A 24851-nucleotide genomic window follows, 5' to 3' on the forward strand; every position below is an offset into this window, starting at 1 on the left:
GCATCCAGGGAATGTGTGTGCTCACTTTGGCAGTGACCGGGCCAACGGCGACTGAGATTGGGATGGTGTTTTCCTCTGGTGTTTCAGTCCGAGTGTATCAAAGGGTGCGTTCGGAAATGCACACCGGGTGGACTGCGCGGGCGTTTATCGTGGGCTTGCCCAGGCCTTACGGCCTGGGCATAAATATAACGATTGCATTCACCACGGCTTCGTAACTCGCGCGGCTTCGCGCCGCTTGCAATGTCGTGGACAATAAAACGAGCGCACCCTTTGATACACTCGGACTGAATCACCAGTAGAAAACACTCTCTCGACTGAGATTAGCTGCACACAAACTGCGAGGACGCACGGACGGACGCACGGACACACGGACGGACGGACGGACACACGGACGGACGGAGGGGAAAACATACTCTCCCCCATGCCTTCGGCTGGTGGAGACAATAAAATATTTATCTTAAGTCAGGGCAGGCATAAATAAAATTGGGGCTGTTAAGTATGACATCATTTTGTAGGCAGAGGAGCATTTCTGCCCCCAGTTTCCGTGAATCTTTTTACTATTTTTACTATTTACACATTTTTCTTCTCTTTGTTGTTGAAAGGAAAGTGTTAGAATTATACTTTAGTCGTTATTTTTGTCTCGGATCTGTTGAAAATAGCGAGGGACAGAAAATGCTCTGGGGGCAGATTCTCCTCTGCCTACAAAATGATGTCACGGCTTAAAAGCCCCTATAGGTGCACAGCATGCACATAGATCCCTCCTCCAGTAGATGGCGTAGTCCAACTAAAGTGCAACCCAAGAACCATTCACCTCCAAAAAAACTGCATCGCTGCTTCTGAGCCTTTCTAAATGAACCGTTCAACTTCACTTCCTCCTCCAGGCTCCAATTCACAGATTTTCTGTGCTATTAAATTAATTCACCTTGAGTTTCACTGTCTTCCTTTTCTGAAGATATAAGCCCGATATTTAAGGTGAGGACTGAGGAGTCGAGGACCGATACAAAGAGAAGAGCATCGTTCCCAATCCTGACTTCTGTCACAAAGAGAGAGAGAGAGAGAGAGAGAGAGAGAGAGAGAGAGAGTTACGCTTGTATTTATTCCCATATATTATAGGCCTATAGCCTAATATCACATTTTACATTTTTTTTTATTGTTTTTTTTTTTGTTTGTTTTTTTCACTTTTGCTTTGGCATGTTGTTTTCTATGTCAGGCAATAAAGCTCCTTTAAATTGAATTGAAAATCCAGAGAGAGAGAGAAAGAGAGGGAGAGAGAGAGAGAGAGACCTTCAGTTTTCTCCCTCCCTTCCACAGATCGCTCACTACACTCCTCTTTGATCTTCGACAACCCGCATGTAGCTGTGAATGGGAGACAACTAGGATAGGCCACTCGTAGGCTACCTCGCTCATTGCACATCATTGATTGGATCTGAGCTGAACTTCACAAAACTCACTTGTCTTGATTTTTTTATGGCACACCACACATTACTGTGAGATAACTCAGGGAATATTGTTTAAAAGTATTTAAAATTACACTGGTCATTTTGAGGATTTATCCTTGCGCTCTGGGATGGCCACGGCGCATTTTACGCACTGCAGTCTTTGGGACTAACAAACATAAAGATGGATTGAAACAACAAAAGCAGGAGAACTCAGGTGAAAGCATGGCTGCGCTCCGTAGAAAATTTGGCGAAGACTATCAGGTTGTAAATACAAACAGGGACACCACTTTTTCAGCGCCTGTCAAAAAGAAACGCCAGCGCTTCGTGGACAAGAACGGACGCTGCAACGTTCAGCACGGAAACCTTGGCGGAGAGACCAGCAGATACCTTTCTGATCTTTTCACCACTTTGGTGGACCTTAAATGGCGATGGAACCTGCTGATCTTCATCCTAACATACACTATAGCGTGGCTGGTCATGGCATCTATGTGGTGGATCATCGCCTACATCAGAGGAGACATCAACCATGGCCACGACTCATCTTACACTCCGTGCGTGGCCAATGTTTACAACTTCCCCTCAGCTTTCCTATTTTTTATTGAGACCGAAGCCACAATCGGGTACGGCTACCGTTACATCACAGAGAAGTGCCCTGAGGGGATCATACTTTTCTTGTTCCAATCACTTCTGGGCTCCATAGTGGACGCCTTTCTCATCGGCTGTATGTTCATCAAAATGTCCCAACCCAAGAAACGCGCAGAGACACTGATGTTCAGCCAGGACGCAGTGATTTCTCAGCGCGATGGTAAACTGTGCCTCATGTTCCGCGTCGGCAACCTACGAAACAGCCATATGGTGTCAGCGCAGATCAGGTGCAAACTCATAAAGGTAAGGCAAACAAGCGCCAGATGCGCTCTGCGCCACGGCGCTATTTACTGACCATAAACTGCATGACCCAAGATGCTTGTACCCAAAAAAAAAAAAATAGAAATAGAAATAATGCTATAATTCCCACTGCTGTTCCATAAGGAATTAGGTGAAGGTTAGGACAGAATCGAGGGAGGGCGAGTGACTTGTAATGGCAGAATCCTTTCTCATCCCAATCAAAACATGCTATGTGGGACCTGCTTAAATTAAATGGAAAATATTTATCCTGGTCTTTCATAATATGCAATATTTTCAGTTCCTTCTCATCCTAGGCTTGAACTTTTAGATGAAATGAGGATGCAAGCTGGCACTCAAGATCTGAGTGTATACAAATAATCAGTGTTGTGGACCTTTCAATTTCAATAATCAATTTGCATCCTCATTTCATCTAAAAGTTCAAGCCCAGGATGAGAAGGAACTGAAAATATTGCATGAAAGACCAGGATAAATATTTTCCATGCTTAATTTAAGCAGGTCCCACACACACGTCTGCCTTGTTAAACAAGGCTTTAGATGGCATTATTATAATCCATCCCTGTGGTTGAGTGGCAGCCAGGAGCTTCTCAGACCACTGTGATGAGATAATGGGGAGTCTTTTTAGTGGGAAGAATCACCACTGTAGAAGCCTAATTTAAACTTTAAAAGGACCAAAACACAGAAAAACATGAATATAATGGAGGCTATTCATTGTGCTGCGGCTTGGATGACTAAAGTCACAAAACAATTACTAGTGGGCCCTTCCCTCTCTTCCTCTGCCTTAATTTGTAGGCAATCAATATACACTAATGAATACTGTGGCACATCTTTACATATACCATATACCATAGAGTTAATGAACCTTGCATAAAAAATACATGCAACCGTGAATCATAAACCGTGCAGGGCATTTCCATGAAAAATAAGGGCAACTGTCATTTAAGTGCTTATTTTCCTGGAGCTGTTTTCAGTCACATCTACAATTATGTTCAATGTGCAAAATGGACTGTAAAGAAGACAAACAGCTTTGGCGAGGTGCTTGGAGCTTGTTTATCTCCATGTTCTGTCGCACATCCACATCAGCACAGCACATTGAGCAGAGTGTTGGTCAGCTTAATGATGCATGCAGAGGGACAGGGAGGCAGGGAGAGCCCTGGTATTCCGTGTAGTCACAGGCAGACACAGAACAAGCCCTACAGCCATAAAGTACATAATGATTTCACCTGGTTCTCCCATAAAGTTGTGCCTCAAATTCTTAACTACATAGCCTACTGTGAAGTGAATCTGCACAACGCACTTTTAGTCGAGGTCTCCAATGTGTTAGTCAATTTATACACATGGTTTTATCAATGGATAAAAAAGACATACAGAGCCACAGAATATGAATAAGAGAGAGAGAGAGCAGCTTTGTTGAGGGGAACAGAAGTAGTCTATGCGCTGGAGAACAACCTCTTCAAAGGAAACACATTTGCAACCCCACCTGCCTTTCCCCACTCATGTGTTTGTGAAGTACATTAGACACAGCACATATTGTTTTCTCCCCTGTATTTTCTGTAATAGAATAGCTCTAGGGCTTTGTGGCCCAGCATTGTTCTTTCTCTTCAAAGGCCTTTTGCTGTGGCAACATTGAGCATCCGAGAAAACGCATCCTTCTTGAGCTTCATAATGCACTAGTGCAGGGGTCTTCAACGTTTTCAGGCCAAGGACCCCTTAGCTGAGAGGGAGATACAGCAGGGACCCCTCTATTATACTATACTATTGTATAAATGTGTGATGCAGATTTTCATCGATTTCATATATTCATAGACTTGTTTGTTTGACAACACTGTCATCAGTCCATGTTGGTTCACAAAGTTTAATACAGTAAACTAGCAAGGGTCAGAAACATGCCGCAGACAAACTTAACCACATGAACCCTAATAACCATATTCTGGGCATGTCATAATAGGGAAACATTCCAATAATTTGAAACTGGTGAAAATGTATCATCTCTGCTATTTTCGACATACAGTACATGAAAGTATATATGGTTAATGGGAACTTAGAAAGGATCCAAGGCAGCTCTGTTCATTTCAAAGTAGAAAAAGGTTTATTTTAATTCATGGCAAGGAAGATTAAACCTGATGAAGGCCAGACTTGGCTGAAACGCGTCGGTCGTTTTTTAATCTTCCTAGCCATGAATTAAAATAAACCTTTTTCTCCTTTGAACTGAACAGAGCTGCATTGGATCATCATTGCACTTTTTGATACCTTTATAACAGAATGGAACTAGATATTTTGTCCTAAGTAACTATATCCTCTCTAAAGGGCACCCGTTTACAGCTATATTACTCACGGACCCACGCAGCGCTTCTTCTTTTATCTACATATATGGTTAATAACCGTCAGGGATTAGAACCTGCAGATCAAGCAGTGAAGACAGACTTGACGAGCACGGACCAGGCAGGACCGCTGTCCGAGCATAATGCAAAAGACAATCTGGTGAGGAACAGGTGGAGATGGACCCATACTGAGGGAGTAATGAGAGATTGAGCTGCAGGTGGGGAATTGGGTGGAGAAAATTAGGTGAGGGAATGTGGTGATGACACTTCAAATGATTAGTGACAAATTGAAGATGAAAACAAATGAGTAAACGGGATAAATGAATGCAGGGAGATCAGAAGGATTCATGACAATAGCATTGTTTGAGAATGACTACTGCTATTTGTCACTGAAAGAAAGAAAAGAAAATCGAAAATAGCAATTGCGGTTGAGCTTGAACGCTTACAGTGCAGTACTTATGGAGAAATGGTGGTGGTGCTCTTGAATAGCTACCTTCTGTCTGATGCTTCCAATTTGAACATAAATGTAATTACCAATATTCCTCTTCATATAGATTAGTTACTGGAAGAAGTACTGTTATTTTTTGTGCATAATTTTTAAAAGAAAGCTGTGTGTGTGTGTGTGTGTGTGTGTGTGTGTGTGTGTGTGTGTGTGTGTGTGTGTGTGTGTGTGTGTGTGTGTGCGCGCACATGCGTCCATGTGTGCGCATGCATGTGTGTTCTTTATGGACAGTAGACTATAAGGATCTCAAAGCTCTATGCAAGCCCGAGTCAGAAGTTATGCTTGGCATTTTTTTCGTTGTTGGCATGCCGGGCTTTTGCTTGGACCAAGGGGCGGCATAGCTTAGGGGTAGAGAAACCGTTTTTAGAGCACAAAGGGTTCCCGAAGGGTTCCCAGTTCGAATCCGGGCTCCCCCTGAGTTAATGTCGAAGGGTCCTTGGGCAAGACTCTGAACCCCTAATTGCTCCCGGTGAGTAGGTTGGTGCCTTGCATGGTTTCCTCCGCCACCGGTGTATGAATGTGTGCGTGAATGGGTGAATGTAATGCACAATCTCTGTAAAGCGATTTGGATAAAAGCGCTATATAAATGCACCATTTACCATTTTATCTTTCTTCTGTTTTGGTTGTCAGTCCAGACTTAGCTAAGTTCACACATTTCACACCAACTCCCAAACAACGTAACTCTACTGACTTTCCTCTAGTCTAGTGCCACCTTTAGGGCAAAAGATGGGACACAGAGGGTGGATTGCATTAAAGTCACTGAACACACTTGCTGTGTACAGTAGACATTGAGTGACCCCATGAGGCCTACTCCCCCCCAGGCCAAAATGTCTTCTTTGCACACGAGACATGATATAATCGAACAGGCAGATTACAGGATGATCCCTAGTACTGATTTTGGGCCCCCGCAATCCCGCATGGCCTTTCCTCTAGTCAGTGATGCTCTAACACCCCCCCCCCCCACCCCCCCACCACACACACACACACACACACACACACACACACACACACACACACACCATAATCTACCATGTTTAATGTGAGTATTGTGAATGAATGAATGAAAATGTATTTCCGTGCCTTGTCAAAAGACCCATCGCTTACGGGATTATGGATTTTAGCAATGAGCCAACAAGATAGCAATGAGCCAACGATGCACCAGACACCTATTTTTAAGACCAATAATGCCCATGGACTCCCTGATGAGCCAAATGGTAATCTAATTATACAAAGTGGGCATTGGGCATGAAAATAACAACTGCGTCAGTAGTAACGGTAAACTAGCAATGGTCCCGGAAGATGCAAGATAGAGCCCTTAGTCTTTTTCCTGACACTTTGATTAACGTACAACTTTGATTGTAAGCTGACGCCATTTAGAAACACAGCTTGTTTGTAGTCACTGGTCGTATATGGTGATTTACCGCGGTTATGCTAAAACGTCGTGGATGATTACAGGAAGACAGTAAATAGCAGAGGAGACAGACCAGCGGGAGCTGTCTTGTAGAGTCACACCATAAGCTGTCAAAAGCCAGCCTCGCAGGGCATCGCTGTCGGCTGCAGAGGGCATTGTGGTGGAACGCCTTGCCAAAAACATGACACCAGCATGGCATGAAGAGGCTTAAGAAGCAGAGAGACAATATAGTTTAGAGTGAGGAGCAGGAGATAGACAGTGAGACAGGGAGAAAGATGGAGAGTGACAGACACACAAACAATAATAAAAGAGACTTTTTCCTCAACTCTTCTCATGGTATTTGCAATGCTTTGTGCTCCAAAGGTGTAAGAGGAATTATCATGGGATGGGCTGGATAGACTATAGACACAAGCACTTAGATTGATTTCCACTTCTTTTTCTAATGAGAGACGAGACGCCGCAATTATACACTGGCTCAATATACGTGAGCTGTAGAGGTGATGAAAGGATAGAAGATGGCTTTGTATGCATTAATTAGTGATTGTCCTGGCATTTCGCTCTCCTCCTCACAGGGAATGTATAGTTTATATATGGTTGTAAAAAAAAAAAAAAAAAAAAGAACGAGCGTATGAGTGTGGGCATCTAGGCAAGGCAAGGCCATTTTATTTACAGAGCACATTTCAACAAGGCAATTCAATGTGCTTTACCAGGCCAGAACATCAAGCAAAGGAAACACAATTATATAATTACTAGGGCTGGGACTTTAACTGATTAATTGAGATTAATTAATTACAGAAAATTAACGTGGTTAACGCATTTTAATCGCACTTAGTTTTTGCAACACAGAACCTTCAGTTTCTGGCATACCGATCATAGCGATGCACCAACCAAGAAGAGACAACAAACGAAAAGGGAGAAGTTGCCGATCAGAGCGCTTTGCTTGGCCCAGTGGATGCGAAATGTAGATTTAAAAAACTCACTCCTTGATTCACTCGTACAACAAAATGTGTTTTACTTGAAAAAAATGCTTCTCGGGTCAAATATTAATATGCGATTAAAATGCAATTAATTGCGATTAATTCATTACAAAGCCTGTAATTAATTTTCCCAGCCCTAATAATTACATTAGGATGCATACAGTAAAACAAAAGCAGTTAAGTAGCGTTGCCTTTGATGGAAAACACCACTGTGGATTCAGGGCACTGTAATGTACAAAGTTGCTCCCGGTCTTGTGTTCAGTGGGGAGGAAAACTGGGGAAGCTAGTGGGAACCGGCAAAAGTTACACAGAGGGAAAACACACACGCAAGCATTCACACTTCACTCACACAGCACACATAGACATATGCACGAGCGCGCACGCACGCACACACACACACACACACACACGCACACGCGCACACGCACACACACACACACACACACACACACACACACACACTCAATTATCTTCCTGTTATTATATTCTGAGGCTTTCTAGGAAACCATGTGTGAGGTTTGTAATGTGAGGTGATGTGATGTTAGCGTTCCTGCAATCTGTTCTTTTTTTCTCCACCATCACCCTCAATGTTGTATCAAAGGTTATTTTATGGACATAGAGAATTATCACAGAAGCAATTTGTATTATTCATGTCCAGTGGGAATGAAGTCTCAGTCAAACACAAAGAACACACTCATTTGTGGCAATAAAAGCAGATTTCAGATTATGTGAAAATACTCCCCCCAGATGGCCTTTATATGTTAAATGCCCTCTACTTTGTCTAACATTTCTGCAAGTGAACCGGCGTCCTCCACAGTCCTCTAATGAACATGACCGTGTCTGCATCCTGCTGTCACCTCCAAGCTCCTCCACTCATTCTCAGCCAACTGATTGATGAGGCTTTTCAGAGAAATACAGGTTTGGGCCGCTATGCAGCCCTCACAGAGAGAGAGAGAGAAAGAGACAGAGAGGGAGCTACAAGCAAATACGTATATAATAGCATCAGGCACCCGGAACTGGTGGCAAGAAAACTGACATTGCGGAAGCCAACACAAGGCACACCCAGGAGGGGAAGGGCCACATCACCTAGATACACTGCAGCATGACAGCGGAGTTAAAACGCTGCTGAGCTCAAGACCCTGATGCTAGACAGGTATTGTAGATGTGGGGGGCAGAGATTCAGGGATCCCGAGTTCGTCTTGTCTAGTGTCGACACTGTCGTACACTAATAATAAGTAGTAGCAATAACAATAATAATGAATAATAGTCTAATATAGTATATCATAATATAATATAGTAAAACAATAATGATGTATAATATATATATATATATATATATATATATATATTTATTTATTTTTTCACGATTTTGTAACCCATTTTATCACCCAATGCCAATTACCAAAGCTGTAATCCTGGGTTCTTCTCTTACTCTGCCGCGCCTGGGGAGACAACGGACTGACCTCATGCTTCCTTCTATGCATGAGTAGTCCGAGTTGCTTCTTTTCACCTGACAGGGGGGATTTCCCCGGTTTGGACGTAGCGCGTGGGAGGAACACGTTATTCCAACCAGTTCCTTTCCCCTCCATCAGGTGCCCCGGCTGGACATACAAGGTTTCCACCCGACAACAACGATATATGTTTATGTCTGAATCGCAGTGCGGCCGGCCATTAGCCAATTTTAGGATACAGGCATACGAGTGAAGTTGACTAGAAAGCGCAGATCTTCTTCAAACCAGATGGATTTCATGTGGCACCTGTGAGTTTCACCCTTTCTCCTCACGGGCATGAGGCCTTCTTAGTGCAGTGGTGACACAAGTTTATGTGATGGGTAAAATCAAGTAGTAGAGAAACCCCTGTACCTGTGTGTGTGTTCAATATGTAGCCTACACCTATATCTAAATTAGTATTTCCACCATGTCTTCTGACTCCACATCCCATTTCACAACCGCAGTTTTCCCGGTGAACCTGAGCGCAACGGTGGGGCCGCGGGAGTGTGGGGAACACACACACCACTGACTATTGCCGATGATGGAGAGGTTATATAGCTTTATGTATTGTAATTGAGAGGCACTCTTGCCGATTTCGGAAGAGACTCGTCGCCAATTGCAAGATATGTAAAAGTTATTTGGGGCCATGATGATAACATCTTCTTCCCACTAGAAATGTATATTGTCTGTGTTATTGTTTACAACCACAATTATTCACTTGTGGCAAGATCTCGGTTCCACTAGTTTTACTTGTATTGTAGGCTAGTGTAGGCTTAGAAGCCTTTTCATAAGTTAATTTAATGTTTCCCATTTAATGATTTCCTTTATCCTCATCTTGCGCTAATGCACGCCACTGTTTTCACCATAAAGCCTAGTAGGCTTTTCAGAAGTTCATTTAATGTTTTCCATTGAATGGTTTAAGGTCTTATTTTAGTTGTTTCTCATAAGCTCGCAACCCTCCTTGCCCATCGGCCCCCACCGTTGCGCACAGGCTCACCGGGAAAACTGCGGTCGCGTGTAGGAGAGTGCCAAAGGGACTTCTGTATGAAGCTTGTCAGTGTTTGCTTACACTACACTACAGTCATCCATCTTTTTAATCTTAACCGACAGAGACAAGGAGCCAAGCGTAGGATTGCTCTGAGCCACTGTAGGATAACCTATACAGAAGAGCCAGTGGCAAAATGGTCAGTGTACGTAATAGCATTCATTGGCATATAAACTCCTGATCAGCAACGGCACCACCACCCACCCCTCCCCTCCTTCAAACCTGAAGGTTGATTGATTCTATTTTGGGGGCTTTTCTGCCTTTATTTGGATAGTACTGTGTTGACAGACACGCAGCAAAGGTTGTTGGGCTCGGGAATCAAACCCGTGACTCGCTGTCAGGCTGCATCAGATTCTATATGTGATATGTGCCTTAACCACTAAGCTATCGGCGTCCCCTGAATGGACTTATTTGTTGATGAAAAGAAGAGAGCACATCAGCACTTCCATAATATATAACACATGCAATGTCACTGAGTATAAAAACACAATAAAGCTCAGTCTTATTTTAACTGTAGTAGGCTACTCTAAAAAACATAAAACATTGAATTACAACATAAAAAAACAACCACATCATGTAACACTAAGACAGTAGCAGCAGCAGGCAATAGCAGCAGCAGTTTACTGTCAAACAGTCTACATATATTTACGTACTTACTGTAGGCTTCTGTAACATAAATCCAAACAAGCGACTCATTGCTATTCATAGGAGATATAAATAAACAGTAATACTCTATGGCAACTGCATTCATTCACGGTTAGCGTCTTGGGTGGATACACTACAGGGCAATGTCACCAAGAGGTCAGGATAGGATTGTGTTATAACACATAATATAGTCAAGGAAAGGCACGGTAAGACTTGTTTGGATTTCAGTGTGCGTCAGTAACAAGACTAGAAAAGAGAAATGCTTCTGGAGGAATGATGTTTGATACATCAAGATATCTATGACAGGTGTTTTAATTAACCAATCCATTATTGAGATAAATTATCAATCTTTTCATTTTCAACGCAGCTTTTGAATAATTCACAAGAATTGTCTGCTTGTGTATATTTCGTCATTACTGCCACTGTAATCGGGACTGCGACCCACTTGTGTAGGACTAATCATGAAAGTAGTGTAAGTTATATAATATATCACTTTTAATATTTCCCAGCCAGCATTATATATGTTTATTCAGCTTTCACAAATAGTAGAGGCAGGTTGGAGGCATGTGGACATGACAACACTGGTCATACACGTGTGTGTGTGTGTGTGTGTGTGTGTGTGTGTGTGTGTGTGTGTGTGTGTGTGTGTGTGTGTGTGTGTGTGTGTGTGTGTGTGTGTGTGTGTGTTTGGGGGGGGGGTGTCACCAGTGGTTCTTAAAGGTGATACACCATGAAAAGTCACTTTTCCTATTTTAAAACCTTTTTTGGGGGTCCCACTAGCACCTTCTATCCTCACAAAGTCCCATTTCAGACCGTTGTGTCTTTCTCTGGTTTTGGGAAGGTGGAGGTTAAAAGCATCCCACGGGTTCTCAAAACAGGCTGTCCAGATTTGCTGCCGTTTGTGACGTCATAAACGGCCGTTTTTGAAGAAAAACCTTTTTTTTTTTTTTTTTTATCTTTTTTTTTCTCAAAAGGATTTTGGGGGGGGGGTGGCGCAGTTCAGGCCAAAGATGGTACTGCAGCTGAAAATGCTCTGAGAGTCATTCAAAAATGAGAGGCTCTCTATTCAGGAGTGGTAATTTAGCCTCAAACCTTTTGAAAAACGTTTTTGGGACATAAACAATATGACATAAATACTTTTTAAATGCATGGTGTATCACCTTTAAGTACAGTATAGTGTTGGATTTTATCAACCAAGACTATACACGTTTTGCCAGAGCTGTGGCACACAATGATCATCGTTCCAATACCAAAGTCAGGCAACATTATCAAGATGGATAACTACCGGGGCATCAGCTTGAGCTCACAAGTCGCCTAAACACAACAGCCAACCAGATGACCCTCAACAGTCTTAGACTTGTCTTACACCCTCCACAGAGAAACTCACAGAATGGCTATAGCCCTGAGCGAACAACTGTCGGGCAGACAGTTGATCTGGAAGGTGTCAGGAAGCGGAACCCGTCAGCGGTGATCACCTTCATCGACTTCCAAAAAGCTTTTGACACCATACACCGGGGGAAACCCATGAAAAAAGGTTGAGCCTACGAAGCCTGAGAAGATGGTTCAGAGGATAGAGGCAATCTATAGTCGCACTTGAGCCAAGGTGTCGCCCTTGCATGTGATGAGGAGAGTGTGAAAATCTGACATGCAGAGATGACCTCAAGAGGCGTCTGTTCGTAGATACAGTGGAGTCAGCTACTGTACGGCACGCGTCAAAACAGCTGCCCCCATTATTTTCAATGAACATACCCACACCGTGGCAGCGGCAGACGCACGCAGGCGTGTGTTCACGCCTCCCCTTCACGGTCACATGGGCTGACTACATCAAAAACTGGGGCTTCTACAGAGGGGACAGAGACAGAATGATGAGGCTGGGTCTCGGGCCTAGTGGTCCAGGCACCTCGGCTCCTATCTAGCCTGACAATGAATTGCGGGTTTGAGTCCTTTTACCCACGATCTTTACTGATCTCTCTCTCCCTGTTTCCTGTCAATCTCCACTATACGCTATAAATAAAGGCATATTACCCCCAAGAAATATATATATAAAAAAGGCTGGCTGAGCATCAGGCTGGCTGAGCACCCGGAACTGGTGGCAAGAAAACTGACATTGCGGAAGCCAACACAAGGCACACCCAGGAGGGGAAGGAGCCACATCACCTAGATACACTGCAGCATGACAGCGGAGTTAAAACGCTGCTGAGCTCAAGACCCTGATGCTAGACAGGTACTGTAGATGTGGGGGGCAGAGATTCAGGGATCCCGAGTTCGTCTTGTCTAGTGTCGACACTGTCATACACTGAAAACAGCAGATCTACAGTACAGGCTTATGTGTTGCGCATGCAACAGGTTGTGGGCTTGTAGATGTACTATTTTGGTGTGTGACACCACTGTACGACGGGGCGTAAATGAAAGGTGAGCTATACTGTACTGTATGTGTGTAAGTGGCTGGTGGCATACTGTACATGTCAATTATCAGGGAGTTTTGTTCGAAACTCTGAATTCATTGTCCTTACCGTTATTTTCTTGACTAGGTCCACAGATCTCAGCCTTTATTGGTTTATTGTGTGGCTTTAGAGGTCATCTTGACATTTGAAGATAATGTTTTCATCTGAAATCAAATCACCCAGAGAAAACCAATTTAGAAACACATTAAAGTTATCATTTGATTTCCTTATTTCCAGATGTGTTGATACTGAGAGAAAGATTACTCTGTGTAGAGTAGGCTGCTGTTTTTCAGTTCTTTTTAATGAATGGTTTTTCTGATCGTTTTTGTGTTCATGTGTACCGTACCTTTTTTGACATGGTGATGATCTTGTACACCGTCTGGACAGCAACGAAGACCAGTTAAAATGTCAAATTCTCTGCAAGGAGTTTCATATTGAAGTAACCTCGGCTTCAGAAAATTACTTGAATGCCCTATGATGACATGCACACTATGTTCCCTGTCAGAAAAGGGAAAACTTAAAGAGGAAGAATGGAGCAGGAAACAGAGAAAGAGAGAGATCTCATTAAAGGGGAAATAATATAATGAAGTCAGGAAACAGAAAGAGAGAGAGATCTCATTAAATGAATAATGGTGAACAGATTGGTACAGGAAACTAACAGATCGGTTATGGTTATGGAGGACGACAGAAAGAAACTTCTTGTTCAGACGTCAGTGCCGTTACCCCACCATCATCTGGGCAATTAAATGCTTCCGCACCACTTAGCACTCTGCGGGCAAGACCTGTCCAAACATGGCTGTCTTCTCCTACACCCCATGGAAGTCCTGCAGGAAATCAATGTGAAGGGCCAAGTCGGTAGCCAATGCAAACAAAGCATCTATGAATATTCAGGAGAGAATTACTCATCTGTGAAGAGAAAAGCCTGGTTATGACGTGAGGCTGATATGGCATAGAACGGTGCTACAACGCAGCACTTCCAAGTTCCGCCACTTCAGTTATGCAGCCCATAGTGGATATTGTGGCCAGGGTGGGAGAGAATATACCTTCAGGTTGGCAAGATATATATATATATATATATATATATATATATATATATGTGTGTGTGTGTGTGTGTGTGTGTGTGTGTGTGTGTGTGTGTGTGTGTGTGTGTGTGTGTAACGGAGGAGATCGCTTTTGTTGTTCTACTAGTCTGAGCTGTACTGAAAGCAGTCCTACCCTTTTGAATTCATAACTAGCAACATGAGTTTGGGCGGTGGCCGGGTGCATTTACTGATAATATTATTTTGTTTCACCTGCAGTTTGTTCCTTGCTGTCAAACCACTGTACCAAGCAGAACATGCATAATTTAAATAACTGCAAGGTGCTTGATCTTCTCTGCTTAAGACAACAAGCTCCTTGCATTTACACGTATAAAGTAAAGTCATCTATTAAATAAAAGCATCATTCCATGTATCAAGCAAACCGAATTGCTGTAACTCCACACTGTAAAATCCTCAGGCTTAATTTACAAATTGATGCTAAATGATACAGTGTGCATGTAGTGATATCATGCATCTAATTACTCCCTCCTTCATCTACTGTATCCCTCCCTCTTGTTCTCTGTCTCTGTCTCTCTCTCTGTCTGTCTCTCTCTCTGTCTCTCTCTCTCTCTAGTCTCGTCAAACCCCAGAGGGGGAGTTCCTGCCTCTTGACCAGTGTGAGTTGGATGTGGGTTTCGGGACGGGTGCGGACCAGCTCTTCCTGGTATCCCCTCTCACCATCTGCCATGAAATCAACCCCAAGAGCCCCTTTTTCGACCTGTCCCAGCGCTCGCTCAAGAACGAACAGTTTGAGATTGTCGTCATCCTGGAGGGCATCGTGGAGACCACAGGTGAAGAATCACCCTCGCAATTTCCTTCATGCCTTCATTGCTCTCACTCACTGTGTAGATACAGAAGTTGTACTACACACCGGCTTACAGTAACATCATGTCTGTCTAGACTCTGGGTACTCCAGACTTGTAGAATCTCTTGGCTCTCTCAATTTAGTGCATTTGAAGATCGCAGAGGCTGGAGAAATGACGAGGGTGAAAACACAGGCGAGCGGCTTCCTGATTGAATTATGAGGGATGTCGGTTTTATGCATATTATGCAAAGCCTGTGACCATATAGACGAGTGTCACTTTGATAAATGTGCAGGATGGGTTTCAGGGAGAAGTTCCACTCCATTTTCAAATGACAGCAAAGAGCAGAGGCATGACAGATAGCGAGAGATGATGTGTTACACCGCCAAGGCGGTAAAATGCAGGCAGACACACTGCTAGGTCTCCAGCAAACAACACCGACCTTCCGTCCATGGGAACACATACATCGGTACTGGAATTCTTTGATTTCACTGTCTTTCCTCACTCAGTCCCTGTCCCTCAGTGCCTCCATCCGTGCTTCTCCTTATCCCTGCATAACGTGACTTTGACATTGTCCTATAGGAAGAGCCACTGTGCTGAATAGGCTCAGAGAACAGAAAGGGATCAGCACAGAAGGCAAGCAGGCAGCACGGTCTGTGCTCTGTTGATAATGTCATTAAATCAGCCTCTCTCTCTCTCTGTGTGTGTGCTCTAATATGAGGAGCCAGACTGAGACACTATGACAGTATCACCCTCTGTGCGCTAAGACCTCCGCGATCATCCTTAACCCACCAGACAGGTAGCCTATTAAGAGAGACTATTATCCTCTCACATGGAACCACTCCTATACCCCTAATAAACATACAACCCTGTCCCCTGCTGACAATTAAACGTTGTCATAGTCTCCCTGACTCTTTCCAATTATATCAGCGAATTGTCATCATACAGTAATTGGCCTAATGGCTGATGCTGTTTATTATGTCCAGGAACATTCTTCATCTTAAAGGTCTGAACTCTCTGTATACGTCTATCTCGAGAACCGTCCGTCCGGCTGACTTCAAACTTGTTGCGCATCGCAGATGACCTGAGAGACAGGCGGATACAACAAGTACATCAGCTATTGCATAACCGTGTGGGGCATGCATTTCCGATTTGCATTGATTAACTAGATTAAAGTTTCACATACACACGGATCTACCAAATTAGAGGTGTCTCTGCTTGCATTGAAAAAATCACACCCGTGTGAAGTGGAGCTGTGTGTGTGTGTGTGTGTGTGTGTGTGTGTGTGTGTGTGTGTGTACCGATTTGTGTGACATTTGAAGAAAATATGTAGGAAAAGGAGCAAAAAGTGTGTTTTGGAGAAAATTCAAGATGGCGGAAAATCTATCATGGCGCAAATGGGCGTGGCCTATATGGGGAGATGCGTCATGACCCAAGGAATCCAGGGAAAAAATATTTTTAATTTTCCGACCTACGGTTCAAGAGTTACAGGCCAAAACGTAAAGTGGGGTGTTATGGCGCCACCATGCGGCCAAATGACACAATTATTTTTTATTTAATCCTTGAAACCATTATGAACCTCCTCTCCAAGTCTTGAAACTCTAGCCCCTATGGTTTGCGAGAGACAAATAATTGAATGTGAGTTTTTGCGATTGCCATTATAAGTCAATGGGGAAAATTAATTCACTAATAAATTAATATCAATTAAACTATTGAACCTTTCTCTTAGCAAGTTACTAGCCCACTATTCCCGAGTAAGCCGGTCGATTTGACATATGGCGCGAGTGTGTGGTGGCAAAACTGTGGGACTAGTAGCGTGCCGAAGTCAGGCTACATACAGACACACACACAGACAGACACACAGACAGACAGACCCACAAAGCTACGTATAGGGAGCCTGTGTTTCACACAGCTCCAAAAATACAAAAATAATTTAAAAAAAAAAGAAAAGAAAGCTTCAAAAGTTGTAATAATGTTTCAATCCTTTTACATCTGGCGGTGCATATTAACTAAACAACACAATTATTTCAATACAGTTACATAATTAACCAAATCGTCATCTTATCTTAATAACCAGTCCGTCAAATCCCGACTGAAATGTACACTATCACCAATGTCTGATGAAAAAAGCTAAAATTAAATGGTGTTTGATTTTCACAAACTAATATCTGAGAAATCAAATGCAATAAAACTGCTGGGAATTCATCTTCTCTCATGCATACGATTCCCTGTCATTTCTCTCGAAGCTTTATCAAAATTAATTTTGTGCGGCAGTGCAAACCAACAATCTCCCATTTCAATCTAGTGCCTCAAGAAGCTTCTGCCTCTACTCATGGAGACTTGCATTCAGCCATAAATGGACGCACTTAGCCGTGAATCTATACATTGTACTTCAAGGCTGCAACAAAGACCTCAGTATTTTATGATGACTGTCATTTAGCTTTAAATGAGAGCTTTTCTTTAAGTTAAAATGACCCCAGGTAAACAATGGCTATGGAACCTTCGTCCCCCTGCTTTGCATGACATACCATATTCTATGTCTCAAACTCTGTATGATGGCATAACAATTTGACCCACAGTTTGAGCTTTCCTCTTTCAATTTACATATAATATATCGTTGTTGTCTGGTGGAAACCTTGTATGTCCAAAACCTTCCCTTTTTTGTTATTTTAAAAATAATTTAAAATAGTGAGAATAGCCGATCTACAAGCACACAACGCTGTGTGCTTGTAGATCTGCCATTTGCTTTGCTTTACAAAATAAAAAATTCAAATTTGAAACTTGGAGATACAAGGTTTCTGCCCGACGATATATAGTGCATGTTCCATCTTTTCTTCTGTGTGTGTGTGTGTGTGTGTGTGTGTGTGTGTGTGTGTGTGTGTGTGTGTGTGTGTGTGTGTGTGTGTGTGTGTGTGTGTGTTCTTGCATGATTCAGATTCTAGTAACATATTAGCGGTTAGATTCCAATACAGAACAGGCACAGCATTATTAGACCCACACCATTTAGCAGTGCCAGTGAAGGCTGGCGGCTGGCGCCAGACATTTTACATAAAGCCCTCTTCAGGGATACCCTTCTCTAATTTTCTGTCTGCCAAGTTTAGTCGCTCAGGGGCTTTTTGTATGAAACATACTTAACATTAACAGGCGCCGGTAGAATGTTCACATGACAACACTAGAATAATACCACAAAACTGGCATCAATATATGGCCATATATTGCTGTGGAATCAGAAAGACACATGGCAGATAGTATAGTATATAAAGTAGAGATGGACCGATTGCAAAATTCTTGGCCGATACCGATCCACCGGTTTTATGAAGGTCTGACCTGCCAAAACCGATTTTTCTGATACCGATTTCTTTAGCTAAGAACTAGAAAATAGGTTTGCTCCAATAACCTTTTTTTCAGGCCAAGTAGGCCTACAAGACATACTTCAATTTGAGTACCAATAAGCTAGAAGAACACTAAAGCTAAATCAATCACAATAGTACAATATCCAAAATCACAGACAATATCCAGTCTAATATGACCGTCTGGACTAGGCAGGAGGAAAGCAGGTGACGCATGCTTTTTTCCCCCCTTCTTTTTGGAGACAACATTGACACAGGATTATGGAATATATCCTTACATTGCAAAGGTAATCAGCACCATCTGTATTCTATAGGCTGCCACTAAGTAGACTGGCTGCTACTTGCTAATGTTTACTTTAGTCGCAGTGCCATAGACACAATTGGCATAAAACCGGTATTTATGTCAGTGACCTGCCGGTCACCGATTCGGCCGGTTTGATATAATACCTGCCGATTTTTGATATTGGCCGATACCGATGTCCATCCCTAATATAAAGTATAATATATATAAAGTATAGTATAAATATTGAATTTGTTCATTATTGGCGCAACAGCCTCTACAGACTGTCAGCATATATTTGCTGCTGTAGGTTGCACTGATTTTGTTTTTATTAATGAGTTGTGTATCTTGTTATTTTTTTAATGTGATATGGACCTTGAGTCTGAAATAAAGATTGAATTGAATACGACAAATATAAAAACCACTGCACCCTTGGTTGTGCTAATGAAGGAAAGAGGGACAATAGTAAGGTTTATTAACTAGCCTTGTTACTGTACTTGTTAAGTTGTGAGAATGGAAGAGAGCAGACCGAGGTGTGATGTGTGTACATATAAGTATACTATATATGTACTGTATATAAACTGTAGTGCTGTTGTGATAGAGAGGCTGTGGTCACAGCCCCGCCTCGGGTCTAATTAAAGTGACCTTTGCTCAGATGTAGGGCACTTCAACCCTCTAGAGTCTAGAATTAGTAAACTGGAGTTGGCTCTGTACTTGGACTGTTTTTTTTCCTGTCTACACTAAATCTCCAGGAGGGCCGTTGTCACACTCATGCCACTATAGCCATTTCAAGAAGAAAAGCCTGGGCTAGCCCCCCTGTAACTGTGGTTCACAACATTTTAATTGTATATAAAATGTATGTAGCCGTTCAGATATCTTATTAATATACATCAGTATTGTTCATGTGAACTCGTTTGTTTAGGCTAATCCATTATAATTATAAAATCTCTATGATTTATCACTCGTTTTCCACTGCGGATCACTTCCTCATTTACTCAAAGCGGACAGCAGCAAGAGTCATGTCCCCCTCCGCGTCCATTCCAGACGCCGGAGGACCCGGTGAGATTTGCCGGGGGGATAGAATGTCCGCATTAGCTCATTGTAATGTCACTATGACTCAGTCAGCCATAACCATAAAAGGAGTTCCCAGTACAGCTACGCCCAAATATGGAGTGTGTTGTCTAACCTCGATGTGTTATCATGGCATCAGGCTCAAACAATTCGGTCAGCTCCATATATGGGCACAAAGGGGGCATGCACATATGGGCATGTACTGATGACATCACTGATCTCCATATACTGTATGCACGTATTGGTTGGATCGGTGGTCCAACTTAAGCATGAACTCTAGATGTGACATGTGAGGGGCCCAAACCTCTAGTCTCCAGAAATAGCCGATAAACTCATAATGCAAGGCATTGTGAGCTTGTAGATCTGGATTAGTTCTGGGGTTTTCCCCAGAATAGGGATGTTATGCTAGGGCTCAAGTGGTTAACAAAACAGTTTGGCTGTTAGCATAGTCATACGGGTACAGGAAAGGCACTATTGAATCATAAGTGCCTATCGATTGGGAAGAGCCCTTGATGCAGACGGAAATGTCAAGGGAACTATTTTAATAGTTATGAGAGCTGAGGTCAAACAGTTTACAGTTTACAGTTTTAGTAGGCATTTAGCAGACGCTTTTAATCCAAAGCGACTTACAATAAACAGGTAATACACATCACTATACTGTAATAAGCAAGATAATATGTCAGTACATCAATATAACAATATAACAAATGCATAGGAATATCAATCTAGAAAAACAATAACCAAGGTAGACCATGCACCTAATTAGTAAAACACTTCTAAAAACCTAAAAAAAAGCGCTATCTAGCTTCATGTATGGTCATTGAAACAGAAATGTTAGACACAAATTGAAGTAGCCACTGCTGTCATTTGAATGTAAGCTTTCATTGGTATCATACACTCCTACAGTCCTACTTCTGTTTCTTAAAGGAATTACTAATCGCGCTGTTGGTGTGCATTTCAGTTAATTGTTATTTGTTGATGGTTTTCATAGTCATACAAACAGCACTATTTAAAGGTTATGATACGAATCCATACTGACTGAGAACATTCTGTTGTTTTGGTATTTCTCTGTGTCCAGACAATTACCACAATATATTTTGGGGGCAATTAATAATGATATCAAGACAACTATTTTGCTGTAAAAACAGTAAACAAAGACAATGTCACAGCCCCCAAGGTTAGCGGCAAAAGATCTGGAAGATAGGTTTTTGTCACAGGTTTGACCACAGTGACATCACAGGGGTAAACATTTCAGCTTTGCGATATTTCAGGGACACGAAAGAAGGCTGCTCAGTTTTATGGCTGTTAATGGAACATTAAACAAATATATAGAGATGAAGTCGGGGAGTAGTACTAGGTGCTCTTTGGTAAAAGAATGATGTGTACGCAATAAATATAGGTTGTCAGTTGAATGGTATGGTTTAAAAGCATGGCTAAAAGCTATGGAAACTGGTCTTCATCAGTGAATATACTGAAATATAGGGAGATAATGCTGGAAATTGAGCTCAACTTATGAATAAATTATGTTTTTTTTTTCCAGCTCAGGGGCAATTTAAACCATTAAAACGGTGTGAATGCAAAACCATTTAGTTACGTAAAAAGGCTGAAATGATGGTTCCTCCTACTGATGTATTGAAGCATGAACTGTACAAGGAGAGAGTGCTAATTAGGCTGATCAGACATAAACAACTGCCAATTATCACAACTCACACAGGAAACACAGATAAGTTGTACTGTATGACTCACTTACCTTAACCTTTATGGTAGAGAAGGTCTGTCAGAAATGACTCACCATGGAGACAATAACGCATCTGTGGATCCAGGAGTGGCTAGTTGAACACAGAAATGCCCAAAAGACACACATTAAAGAGATCCTCAGCCACTCATTATGCACTTAATTTGATTCCATTAAGTTAATTCATGCAACGTGCCTGGAACTGGATACAATACAAAATAAGGAATCTTTATATTTTTATTCCATCCCTACCCTTCTTATGCCTGTCGTAGTTGACTTGCAAAGAAGCTATTAAGAGAAATTGATTTATGCGTAAGACCAATGTAAAAAGGAAAATAACCTTTTTGACCTTTTTGTACCTTTTTGTCACATTGTGATTATGTGGTCGACGCAGTATTCAGTCTGCTACCAGCATGTCTTGAGGAAAAAGTAAATTAGTCCATCATGATCATGTCTCTCTCCATCTCAGGTATGACCTGCCAGGCACGGACGTCATATACAGAGGATGAAGTGTTGTGGGGCCACCGCTTCTTGCCCGTCATGTCCCTGGAGGAAGGTTTCTTCAGGGTGGACTACTCACAGTTCCACAACACATTCGAGGTAACCACTCCACCCTACAGTGTCAAGGAATACGAGGAGAAGACCTCTATACCCTCCCCAATGTCAACTCCCAACCCAGCACTCGGAGAAAGCTGCGGAGGCGGCCGGCGAAACCGCGTGTTCTCTGTGGACTGCATCCACACCGCCGAGGAGGGCGGACGCCCGGGGCGGGCCGGGGGCCGACTGCCAAGCAAGCTGGAGAGGATGAGCTCGTCTGGAAGGGAGGATCTGCAGCGGAAGGTCCTGCTGCTCAGCTCCCAGCACTCGGAGAAGGCCTGCAGCACCGGAGATCTGCCGCTCAAGATCCAGCGCCTCAGCTCTCCCGGCCCCGTGGCTGAGACCCGCCTCCAGCTAAAATCTCTCACGGTGGGCTTTGAACCGATGACTCAGTCCACCGGAGACCTGTACCAGCAACACAGTCCGCCGCCGACGCCGACCACCAAGGCGCCACTCCCCGCGCACAGCCCGTTGCTGTCAGCCGGACGGAGGCCGGAGGACAACCTGCCTGCCAAGCTACGGAAGATGAACGCTGAGCGCTGAAGCTGCCTGAGCCTCTCCCAGAGGACCAGCAGGCAACCCATACTGCCCCTGACCATAGACAGGCATAACGAGATATGAATGGAAACATGAGTTAGCACTGTACTTTAACACGTCAAGGACCGGTACAGACTGATGGTTTACTGACTAATTATTGTTTTTTCTTCTCTTTTTTTTGAGAGACAACCTTTACTGGAATTACTGTGATTTTTGTGTTCAATAACAAAATAATTCATGCAGGCTTTGTTACAGACACACACACACACACACACACACACACACACACACACACACACACACACACACACACACACACACACACACACACACACACACACACACACACACACACACACACACACACACACACACACACACACACACACTTCAGCCTTGATTCTAAACAAATGTATGTATGTATCATAATATTGAGTACACTCAAGGAAATGTTCTTACATGTGCATGTGTACACAAAATGTATATGTTTGCACCATTGCACTTCATCGTTGATCTCTTAGTTTTAACACAATATAAATTATATTGAGATGATAATAAATGCGATGATCTTTCACCTCCTTGTGTTTTAGTTTTGTTGAAATCATTAATAGCCTATATAGGATAACAAAGCTTTTTTTTTCTTGATTTAGAAATCCTTTTAGGTCTTTGGTGCATCAGTTCTTCATTCATTCATGTGTCATGTGTTGTGGTTTCTAATGTCCTCATTTCAGCTCCTGCGGAAACAATCTCATCACTTCTTTTTCAGAGTTGGAAAAAGTACTAACATGTCTTACTTGAGTAAAAGTATCAATACTGCAATATAATAATACTCTGTTACAAAATGTAGCCTACTTGAGTAAAAGTACAAAAGTATTGGCTTCAAAGTGTACTTAAAGTACCAAAAGTAAAAGTACATTGTTTGAAAATAGCCTATGTAAAATAAGGCTAAAGTGGATTAATGTATGTTTTATAATATAATATTTTTTATCTGCAAAGTAACTAGTAACTATAGATTTCAAATAAATGCAGTGAAGTAAAAGTACAATATTTGGATCCGAGATGTAGTGGAGTAGAAGTATTGGAAATCGGAAATACTCGAGTAAAGTACAAATACCTCAGAATTGTACTTACGTACAGTACTTAATTAAATGTACTTAGTTACTTTACACCACTGTTCTTTTTACGGCGTGGTGCCAAAGGGAACAGATCCGACAGAGGGCAGCAGTGGGGTCAATTGGAAAATTAAATTCATAAGATTGCTGCCATTCCTATTTTGGTCATGTCATGTCACTACTGTCAAAATTTCCAGAAATCCTTGTAGTCAGACGCTATTGCTATTCGGAGGTCCTCGGCACGGAACAGTTTGGTAATGTTTTTTACTTTTATGTCCCCATTAAAGTAAAGCAATCACTGTGAAACTCATGCTACCAGACTGCAGATTACATATGGCTTCTTTAATTACAGTTTACAGTTTACAGTTTAGGCATTTAGCAGACGCTTTTAATCCAAAGCGACTTACAATAAGCAGGTAACATCACAATAATAAACAAGATAATATGTCAGTACATCATCAACAATATAACAAATGCAAATGGATATCTATCTAGAAAAAACACAATATAATCAAAGTTCTAAAAACCTAAAAACAAAAACAAATGCTAACTAGCTTCATGTATGGTCATTGATTATTTTCTGTAGTGCTAAGGGTTTAGGTGGAGTCTGAAAAGGTGAGTCTTCAGTCCACGGCGAAAGCTAGCGAGTGAGTCCGTTGTTCTAAGTGTGACAGGGAGTTTATTCCACAACTTGGGGGCCAGGAGGGCAAACTGTCTCGGACGAGTGGATTTTTGCCCTGGAGTTTTTAGCGAGTGTTCTGTCAGCATCCCTGTGTTGGCTGATCTAAGTGAACGGGTGGGGGTGTAGGGGTTGATCAGGTTTTGGAGTTATGGAGGAGCCATACCTTTGGCTGCTTTGAAGGTCAGCATCAGTGTTTTGTATTCAGTGCGGGCCGCAACCGGGAGCCAGTGGAGGCTGCGGAGAAGGGGAGAGACATGTGAGAACTTAGGCTGGTTGAAGACCAGTCGTGCCGCGGCATTTTGGATCAGTTGGAGAGGTTTAAGTGCACATGCCGGGAGACCAGTGAGGAGAGAGTTACAATAGTCAAGCTTTGATATGACAGATGTCTGAATGAGGAGCTGGGCTGCCTCCTGGGTGAGGAAGGGTCT

The 24851-nt window shown here is 42.6% G+C and overlaps 1 protein-coding gene across 1 annotated transcript; it reads left to right on the top strand.

Moving 5' to 3' along the window:
* Positions 1-1661: 1661 nt before the first annotated feature.
* On the top strand, positions 1662-22635 carry kcnj19a (potassium inwardly rectifying channel subfamily J member 19a; the record flags this gene model as incomplete). The annotated part of the gene is made up of 3 exons (XM_080724984.1): positions 1662-2327; positions 14831-15047; positions 21965-22635. The coding sequence occupies 3 exons, from the start codon at positions 1662-1664 to the stop codon at positions 22633-22635; spliced, it is 1554 nt and encodes a 517-aa protein (XP_080581110.1).
* Positions 22636-24851: the final 2216 nt, after the last annotated feature.

Source organism: Nannobrachium achirus (genome assembly GCF_963921795.1).
Source record: "Nannobrachium achirus genome assembly, chromosome: 4".
In the NCBI taxonomy this organism is placed as follows: Eukaryota; Metazoa; Chordata; class Actinopteri; order Myctophiformes; family Myctophidae; genus Nannobrachium; species Nannobrachium achirus.